At 35.8% G+C, this 10,985-nt stretch overlaps 1 protein-coding gene across 2 annotated transcripts in view; it reads right to left on the bottom strand.

Annotated features, from left to right (window-relative positions):
* Positions 1–5,125: 5,125 nt before the first annotated feature.
* The window catches only part of LOC136031170 (acetylcholine receptor subunit beta-like 2), a 110,767-nt gene continuing 104,907 nt past the window's right edge, over positions 5,126–10,985 (bottom strand). For both annotated transcript variants that reach the window (XM_065710520.1, XM_065710521.1), the window contains one exon: positions 5,126–5,485. In XM_065710520.1, the coding sequence (XP_065566592.1) occupies positions 5,264–5,485 (222 nt within the window). In that variant the 3' untranslated portion in view covers positions 5,126–5,263. The remainder of the gene's footprint in view (positions 5,486–10,985) is intronic.

Here is a 10,985-nt window from a genome sequence, read left to right as displayed (position 1 = left end):
AGATGTTTCAAAGAAAAGAAAGAAAATCTCGAAGATAATATTTCGAAACAAAAAAAAATTGTGAAGGAAATATCTCAACGAAAAAACACCTTGAAAAAAATTAAATCTTGAAGAAAAACCTCTTAAGGTGTTATATAAGATTCTTAGTGTGCACCGTCATTATGTAAAACTCACGTGTGCGCCGTAATTACATAGCACCCACGTGTGCACCTACCTAATTTACTACCGAGGTTTCCCCACGGGCCCTGAACTCTAACATGTCACATGAGATTATGCAATTTTCAGTTAGAAGCGGGGGCTCCCCACTTTACTAGCTGGCCCTAAGCTCTTAATAAATCCCTATTACGTAATTATCAGGTATATCATACCATACAAGCGTTCTATAGTATTGTATAGGCCCCAGGTGTTCGTAATAACGTTTTAAGGTGCTATTAGCTCCAATAGTATATTCCCTATCTGTCCGATCGGACCTTAAAAGCCTACACTACTGCCACAGCGGAGATGGTACCAAAAATTACCTTTCCCCAATAGAGACAATCTTTCTCTTTTAAATCAAGTATAGTAGTTAGTGCGTTCGTAATTTATTTTAGAAGAAGCAGTCGATCTTTTTCTTTGGTAGAGGGACAGACAAGGGAAAAACCTTTCCCAAAGAGGGAACAAAACAATTAAAGCTGATCCCTCTACCGCAATTCCTCTTTAAGTTTTTGGGATTATCTCTTACCTTCGGAGAATAGGGAGTGTCTGCCCCGAAAACCCAATCCCTTCAAAAGCGTATCCATTTCTAAAGAATTCATGCATTCATTACTTCGGTTGTGAATATAATTCAGTTTTCTACGTTGCTGGTCAAAATAAAGGCTTAACAAAGCTGTTTGAATATTCCATTGGTTTGCAATAATGAACTAGAAGAACCTTCACTTAAATTTCACTTAAATTTGAACTTCTTGATTGACAATTTATAGCCCTTTCCTTGTAGGTAAATACTCAGATGCTACGAGGAAATGTTTTATCGCTTCTCAACAAAAAGGAGACAGCTCCTTCAGAAAATGTTCCCCGGATCTTAGCAACAAATGTCGTAGGTGAACAGCTTTGATATCTTCTAGAAAAAAACATAAAACTAATAAGAAAAATCAATCTGGGTGATTTTTTCTTTATAATAATTTGTGAGTAACATAGATTTATTCTTTACACATCCTTAGTTGTGGGTTAGATATATGTGATAGATTAAAGTCAATATGGATCTGCACAAACATTCATATTTCAGCTATAAATTGTTCCCTTTTGATAACTTGAAGCCATTTGTCTTGACTGAATAGTATTTTGCTGATAACAACAACATTAAGGGTTCTTTCTTTCATGATTTTAATAGTTTAAAATTCGTTCTAATACAAATATCTGATTTTAACAGCATAGAATTACTTTTGTGGTTTAAGTTCCGCAAGAGCCCAATGCCCTATGCTCCCAAAGCAGGTAGATGTACTAAAAATATCCTGAAAGTGAAAAAAAAAAAACAATCCTGAAGTGAGTTTTATTACTATAATAACATGTGAGTGAGGCCTGATTTAATCTAATTGCATTACTCTAACCGACTCAGTTCCCTTTAGCTTAGGATTTTTGCTAGTATATGAGGCTCAGAGTCCTCAACAAGAATCTATTTTTATTCTCACGTTTTGTGGCTCCACAGGTGTGGAATTCTGTCGCAGAGGGTGTAAGGCTAGCAGACAATGTTTACCATTTTGGGAGTAGGATGAAACGCTACTTTTCGGGAGGTTATTAGGGATTTAGATTCAAATCAATTTATTTACTCTATTTATTTCTTTGTTTTCATTTCTTTATTTATTTATTTTTGTTTTTCAGTTTTGGAATTTTTGATTTATAGCCCAAGTGTAAATTCATATGAGTGGTGGGTTATAAGACAGAATCAACCATCATGTAAAAGCTAACAGGTTTCGTGATGGTCGTTGATGTTTGATAATAAATCTATTTGTCTCTTATCTCTGTATCATTCATTATTAGAGTCATATCTAATAAATTTTCTATCCTTTACTCAAATATATTCCCTATTTAATTTAAACCTCCCCAGACAATACAGAAAGAACATAAGATTTCTCGGCACTTTCATTCATCGTTATATATGACTTCAAAATCTTTCAAACACAGAGACTCTATTCTCGTTTCTAAGGATTCAGAATTACCGCTTTGGTATGGTGATATTCAGTTTCTAAAGAATTAACACCATCGTCTATTTTCGCTTAGTCATATCTTCAGCTCGTTTTGGGCCATTTGGATTAACTTTAATAAATCAAATAAGGTTTTTTATCCCTTTCAAAATCTTTTATCCCTTTCAAAACGAACAAACGTTAATTAAGTAATATTTTACAAATCTGATGACCCAACATTTCAAAAATTCACTGAGCTGTTGTACCTTTTTAATGGTATTGTGGTTTTAACGCCGGAGTAGCCTCCTTTGTCTGTTTCCTGCTCTAATTTGTTTTAATCTCCGTTTCTTCTTTTTCTTACTAGTTGTACTGTTACGATCTTTTAATTTACAATTATATTTATTTGAAAATAATTAGCGTTTGCTTCAAGCTTCAATCTGCTTCGGTTTCTATCTGTTTATTTTGTATGTGTCAAACAAATAAAATCGTATTTAAATTAAAGAAAATAATATCGAAAAATTATGTAAAACCCAGATTCTGAGTACAAACGGTACTTGTGAAGTTTATTTTATTTCCGAATCACAAATTTGAATAAATATATAACATTAATACTTTATTATTATATAAATTAAACAAAAGATTCATTTTAGACTTTCTTTCATTAATTTACAGTGTTGTGCAGTTGCATGCCGGCTTTTAAGGGAGGGTTGGTAGACTTACTTGAATGACTGGACCTAAAGCTTATGATGTTTGTTGAGTGCAGTAGGGAGTGTAACAACTTTACTCCACCAGGCAAACCGATCTGCTGCTGCACGAGGACCTTTTCAGTGGCAATGCTGGCCATTTGATGGAAATTATTTAGGCTATCCTACCACACAGTCCACGATCTGCCCCCTGGAAGTAAGGAACAGTGACATGCGGGGTCGCAACAATGCAAAATTCGAGCATGAGCTGTCAGTGGCATGTGGAGAAGGTGCCTTAACCCTTTTGAGGCTTCTGTGGGCAATCTGAGTTGAGAATGACCCTTGGTGAGTATGGTGTTAAATTCAAGGGAGTTGTTTCATCTGAAAGGTGTCCGTCATACCCAACATTCTATTATGCTCATACTCAAGATGAACCATTTGATACTTCTGTGGGCAATCTGAGCTGAGAATGGCACTTAATGAGGGGTAAAATTCAACCGAGTTGTTTCATCCGAAATGCGTCTATTATAATCAAGACGGTAGTAACATGTAAACGGCAGTCATAATCAAGATGAATAAGTTACACGCGTGCATTTTGTACACCTAGAAACATGAGGTATTGCTCAAACAGCATTGAGTCCTCCGACGACAGGAATAGTTTCCACAATTCAGCTAAACAGTTCAGCAGGATGGTTGGTCCCCAGCCCCCCACTACACTTCCACGGCTGAAAGACGATGAAACGGAGAACAGCACCGCTGGTTTGGACCTTAAGGGTCAAGTACCGTCTTACTTACTTACTTACTTAAACAGTCCTGCTTCCAAGGAACCATTTTTTGAATCGTAATTTCAAGATGTGTGAAGTAGATGATATCTTTTTCTTGGAGTGGGACTCAAAAATGACCATACTATGCAAACATTTTTGGAGCCCTTTAGGAACTTAGCTCAGATAATTTTTTAAGATCAAGGCTTATTTACCCTCTATTCTCCATATCTTAAGGAACAAGTTTAGACTTGGTGTTAAGAATGGCTGCTCAACAGGGAGGGAGCATTCTAATTATTGGAGTTTTTGAGGGTAAAATGAAAGATAAGTTTTATTTGCCTACCTCAACTGAGAGGAGAGGAATATACATCCTGGAAACTCAAGATTTGTCGGCAGAGTCCCTGAAATCCAGGAAAAATCCAAACTCCGGAAGGGGTAAGAATACACTTTCACTCCTTTTGACCTTAGCTTGGTAATACGGAACCCAGAGATCGAATCACGCTGCAGGAATTCACTGCAGGGCCGACGCAGGGACCATAGTAGTCAAGAAGCGTCGTTAATTCTTAAATAAAAATAACACTTTCACTCCTTCCCTTAAAAGGACTCCCTGTTCTTCACATTATTCTGAAAAGGAATTCAAGTTACCGCGTAACACTTCAGTCGAAGGTATAAAGTTAGACTAACAGTTACACATTGTCAGTGAAGGTTTACCACCCCAAATTATTAAGGGCTAATTTGGAATATAAATTATGATTATTTTATATTTATGCTCACACAGAAATGAGAGTGGAGGGAAAATCTCCCAGAATTTGGAAACGACATCTTGGCCTAAATTTTAATTTTTCACATTTCAAACATCCACATCTATAAGTTTGCTTAAAGGTGCAAATTAACTTAGGGCGTATCACATCAAAAAAGCCTTAGAAACAAGGTAGGCGCGTTGATATATAATTCTGGAGTTCTTTTTAAATTCCAAAATCGCGCCTTAATAAGCAATCATTTAATGTTGAATGTTGCATGTCAACAACTGCGTCTAACATTAAGTTAAAATATAAATATCAGTTACGCTGAGGTGTAACTGATATTTATATATCAGTTACATTTATGTTATGTAATATGCCTTATCTTGTTATTTACATAATATGCCTTATCTTGATTGACAGCAAGTTTAAACGAATAATTAAGAATGGCTGGAAAATTGTCATTTCAAAGGCAAAGAGTCGAATAAAATCTAATTTAATGAGGTTATTTTCCTGACAAGTCGGGAGCAGAATCATCTCCACCATGGAAATTTTTCCTCTAAGCTAAAAGAAATAACAAGGAGGGGAAATCAAAGATTTGTAGCACTCAACAACACACCCATTCGTTAGTATTTTTTTTTTAAATCGAATGTATGTCATTTCCAATAGAACTGGTTTCCCTTTCAGATATCTTCAGAACTCAACCCCTTTTTGATAAGTTTAGAGGAATTTTCTTGGAAATTCTTTGGATAATCACCCAGATCGTTTAAAAGCCTAGGTAAATTAATATAATAAAAAGTTTCAAAGTTAAATTCATGTGTATTGGAACAATAATCAAATTCTAAAATATTTCTAGAATTATAGTTGAAAGCTTCATTTTCCAGTCAGAAGGGTAGAGTTACTACTTCTATCACTAAGCTTCATCAGCCTGATAGAAGCGAAAACTGTTGAGGAGCGTTATACTGTGGTGGCTTGAATACCCCAAATTGGATTGTAGATAATTTTTGATCTATTGGCTGAGTTGTGTCATGTAGAGAAGGGGCAAGCAATACAATGACGATTGTTCCCACAAAGCAGGCTATTGTAAATACCCAAAGGAAAAATCGATCCAGCACTGTGGCTACATATTTCCAGTCTTCAACGACCTAAAAAAGAAACAATTTGAAGTTTATCACAGGGAAGGGCGCGGGGTAGACATTCATCTATTTTATACTGGTCATCATCATACGTTTTTTGGGGGGAGGTGGGGTCAAATTATGGAAATAGTCTTTTTACAGCCATAAAATCTAAATTTCAGGAAGAGGCTCCTCCTTCAATTTAACAATGGATGCCAGGACCTAATATGACGGTAAGAATCCATTATTTTGGATAGCGACGGGTTTTGGATCAAACTAAGGACAAAACATTTTTACAGCCATTACGTTGTCGAGGATTTAAATTTTTCTGCAAATTTTCTGCTTTGAGAGGACGCCTCATCTTACCTCAGAACATTCAAACCTACTATTTCTGCTATCTTCTTGAAAATCAAACCATTTAACTCAGTATATCAGGTAACCCTACTGTACAGGTTAGAAGCTAACATCTACAAAAATGTGATTTTTTGCATCTTTTCCCAGAAGAAAGATGACGGATGTGGGTTTTATTGTTATTACTATTGTTATTATTTTTCCAGGGGTGATTGCATCAAACCAATCAAATCAATGGTCCTGAAAGATCGGAATAAGGCTCACTTGAAAAAAAATTCAGTATTTTGGTTCTTTTATTGGGTAGCCAAAATGATTGAAAAAGAAGAAAGTGGTATTTTCTGCCATTTTATGGCATCGAACTATGATTTTGCCCTAAAGAAGACGACACTGCTATAAATTGAAAACTCTGATATAGCCAATCGATATAAAGAGTCAAAAACTTATAAAGAGTCAAAGTTGTGCTACCCAGTTACAGAGGGAGTAATGCCGCGTGACGGCACATTCGTTCCTTAAAAGTCAAGATAAATAACCCATACAAGTCTATACATGATAATTGAATAGATATTGTATAGAATTGTATAGATACATGATAATTGTATTGGTTCTCTGAACTAAGTTGATTCACTCGATTCCTCATAAAATTATGTTCAATAATACATAATTTTGCATCAGCTATTATGAAGGAGGAGTGCGGCATTAAACAGGCAAAAGGGCTCGGTGTAAAAATGAGTGCTTGAAGAAGAAAGAAACAATAGGTTAGTAGAACAGCGTCGTCACAATCTTCGACGCCAGCAAGGTGTGGCAAAAAACCCAGTACCAACCTACAAAGGTGCCGTAAGCTACGTGAGTGATACATATACACCATTGGGACTCTTCAACGTTGGTTGTATTCAGTGTGGAGTCCTACATTTTTCAGAGGAAAGAGTAGCAAAGAAAGGTAACACACACGGAGATTGCTGCTTGCAAGGTCGAGTTTCATTGCCACCACCGAATTACCAAGAGAATTGGTTTGCCTTTTGTACTCTCTAAAGAGCTCCACAAACAAACATGAAATTTGAATTCATGTTTCGCTCTAGCTTCGCTCAAAGTAAGCGATAATCGAACCATCAATAGTCACAAAGTTTTAAGTTTTAAAGTAACTGGACAAATTTATCACAAAGTCAATTTAGCGGCACATCCATCAAAAACCACAGAAGATTATTTTGAATGACCTAAATAGGGCCAGGTGTACTTTGTAGACCCTAATGAAGCTGTTAAAGAGTATTTAGAGTATCCTTTAAATTATGTGATCTCTTAGAATCTAATGAATCTGTTGGAAGAAATGTTGCAAGACACAAACAACTATGCCAAATGTTACGAGATAATGTGGAGGATGATTGTGGAAAATGTGAAAAAAGTGGAGGATGATGTAAACAACTTGCTGCTTCACTAAGACTACAACCTCCAAAGCTTCAGCTCATTTTTTCTGTACCAGATAATGTCAATTACAGATGGTTCGACTCTCCTGCACGAAATGAAGTATGCACTGTGCTTACTCTTAATACCAACTACAGTTTTCAGTCAAATTAAACAGTTTTAAAACAACATGGCAAAAATTTTGTCAATTATAAAATACCGACCATTGTGTGGAGCCCTTTACCTACCTATTGTCTTATCCAGCTCGAACGTCAATATAGAAGTATATTTCTATATACTTTCTAAACAGCTTTAGAAAGTCGTCCACATCTAGCACGGCTTGAATTAGCGAGATTTCTTATCTCTTTTCGACCTGAACATGCCAAAAGCCGTTCTCTGCAAGTTGCAATATCCGACCTACGTCAAATTTGTTTTAATACTTCGCATTTCGGTGGAAGAAGTATTCAACAGTATCGCGTATTCGTGTTGAGCCTGATTGCATCAAACGAATAGAACTCAATCAGAGAACTATCATGGCTGAAAACCACGCAGGTGTTACATGACTTTTCAACGACTTATCTTTGAAACAGAATGCAGTCGTTGGAAAAAAGGAATACTACCATTATCGTTCATTAAATCAATGCACTACTTGGCTGCAATTTTTGAAGAAACCTTGGCTATTGTTCGTCGCTTAGGCCCGCTAGATTTCTTTATAGCCATAACTTGCAATGCTGAATTGCCAGAAATTAACGAAGCAGCAAGTATTCAATATAAACATAATAAGCTTATCATAGAACAGTCCACTCAAGATTGTCTCAATCTCGCTACTCCAATAGTGAAACTGAAATTTAAGGAAATAATCATTAATATAGGTAGAAGACAGATATTTGGAAAGGTTACAGCGTATGTGTAGACGACTGAATTTCAAACACGTGAGCTACTACAAGTACATTTGCAAAAAAGAAATTTCACACGACCATGCTGTTTATCCAAGAGACTCGAATAATCACTGAGTTACACATAATAATGGTCATGTCGCCATTTATAATCCTCTGATACTCAAAAAGTTTTAATGTCACATAAATTTCAAATTTAATGACAACTTAGGTCTGGTAAGTTATTTATATAAATCCATCTACAAAGGACATGATTGTGCTTCAATAAAGATTGTCGAAAATCAAGGATACTTGGTTCACGATAAAGCAGACACCTATTTGGAAGGAAGCTGCATTGCACCATCTATATATATAAAAATAAGTTGTCTGTGTGTGTGACAATCTATTTATATGCACAGACAATGGGACAGCGAATAATGTTGTATATTCGCATGTTTTACGTAGTTATATATATATAAACATATATATATATATATATATATATATATATATATATATATATATATATATATATATATATATATATATATATATATATATATATATATATATATATCTATATATATATATATATATATATATATATATATTCACAGGTGGGACACAGGGACCAAACTACAATGGCGCGTAACTAATATGGCACGTAACGACTTACGCGCGCGGGGGGGCTTGGGGGGTCGCGAAGCGCCCCACCAACTAGGTGTTGGGGTGCCACCCCAACAGCTAGTATATATATATATATATATATATATATATATATATATATATATATATATATATATATATATATATATATATATATATATATATATATATATATGTATATATATATATATATATATATATATATATATATATATATATATATATAAATACAACTAACAATAAGTTGTTTGTTGACTGACTTCATGTTTGTCCACTGACGTCATTATAAGGATTGAGAATTATGACGTCATGTATGTATTTTGTATGTTTGTATATGACGTCAAAGGCTTTGCATATGACGCCATTATAAGTATATAAGAAGGCGTTTCAAATAGAAATTTTTAGTATAGATCTTAAAATGACAGAAGAAACAGCCGAGGAAGCTGCTCAAATAGTTAATTCAAAGAGAAATTTTAGTATAAATCCTTACAATGGCAGAAGAAACAGCCGAGGAAGCTGCTCAAAGAGTTAATGCCAAAAGGCTTGCGGCTAAAGAACGCAAAACCGCGCAGTTAGATGAAAATCAACCTGGACAGCGAGAGTCAAAACGTATCAAAACTGAAAATGATAGCGATGATGATTGGGTATATATTATTACTATTATTATTATCACGCACCATATATTATTACTATTATTATTATCATTATTTTATTTCCCAAAAGACACACATAGTGCTAATATGGAGTAATGACCAAAAAAAGGAAAAAGAAAAGATACATTCACTTAAATCTCACAACAAAAAAGTACTCAGTAAACTATTTTCACGATTTAGCGTATTCATAAACATATTCATAACTACTTTTATTTTTCCCCTTCCTAGGAACAGGGGTAATAACACCCGCACAAAATATATCTGGAACTACTCCACAATTAAAATTCATTTGATACAGCAGCTCCAGATGGCGAACTAAATTTCAGTACCGTAAAGTAAGTGCAAGCCGCATAGCTCATCAATTCCGCGCGATTGTTTCTTTTTCACTTTTTTTTTATACAATCACGGATATTTGAAGCAGTTATAGTGAAACCTAGGTCACGAGAATTTCCACAAAGAACTTCATCTAGTTGAGCCGAGAAACTATCCTCTAGGAGAGGATCGAGCGGTGAAAATTCACAAGTAAAATAACCCGTCCACTGCTTTTCACTTGGGAGTACATGCAAAGAGGTACATGAAAAGGCTTCCGCACTAAGTTGAGTATGAGTAAACTCTGAGCAGTAAATGTTCAGTAGGATTTGTTTTCGCTTTGAGGTATATCCAGGTTTATTTGAAGTAGCTGAAATGACACTTTTATTTTGGATAGAATATCGTCTAGCATGCACATGTAACCAGCGGTGTCGATTTTGTCCCAATCAGATTTGTAAAACCACTTTGTTTTGACTGTACTGCTGATACAAGTTGGCTCCACTTCAAACTTACAGGCAAGTGGGAAGTGGTCGGAAGTGGAAACACCAGTGTCCACGTGGCTCAAACCTACTGGTCTGATGCCATCACAATAGAGAAAAAAGTCTAGAGAGCTGGTGGAACCCGAGTTATGTTGGTAGGTAAAATCGTGTTCATTGTCAACGACTTGAAATCCAGGTAAAGCAGATAGGAGCAACTTTGACCTAGCGTTAGAACTTTCAGCCACGTTGCAATTAAAATCACCAGCTATTATGATACTACCATATTTTTCACAACAATCATGAAGAAATTTTACGAGTTTTGCACAGGCACTGCTGAATAGCTCCTCAGACGTTAGGTCACGATAATCAGTCGACAGATTAACAGAAAATATACAAGTCTGGCCGACTTTCACAGCAACAAAATGTTCGTTTTCCGCATTTAATTCAGTGGACCACCGTAAACTCACAAGTACTGGAACACCCTCAACGGGCCTCCCTCTTCCGGATCGAACTGCAGGAACTGCAAAAACACGGATACTGTCATTGTATTTTAGTAGGGACACAGAGTGGGACGTCAGAAAATGTTCTTGTAAGCAGAGTACATCATTGGAGCAGAGTGCGCTTTCTATGAATGGTAGTTTCTCAATGATAGCCCCATTTACGTTCCACGTACAAACTCTAAGCGGGGAGTTCCTCATTTGTTACTCAGGAGCGCCTTTGATGCTTGGCACTTGATGCTAAAGCATGGGCGATCAGTAGAACCACAGAGCGCACACTTCAAAACACCAGAATAGGGACTGTC

This window comes from Artemia franciscana, chromosome 9 (genome assembly GCF_032884065.1).
Source record: "Artemia franciscana chromosome 9, ASM3288406v1, whole genome shotgun sequence".
Taxonomy (NCBI): Eukaryota; Metazoa; Arthropoda; class Branchiopoda; order Anostraca; family Artemiidae; genus Artemia; species Artemia franciscana.
The sequence above is the reverse complement of the archived record's forward strand: the minus strand, read 5'-3'. Positions and strand labels throughout refer to the sequence as shown.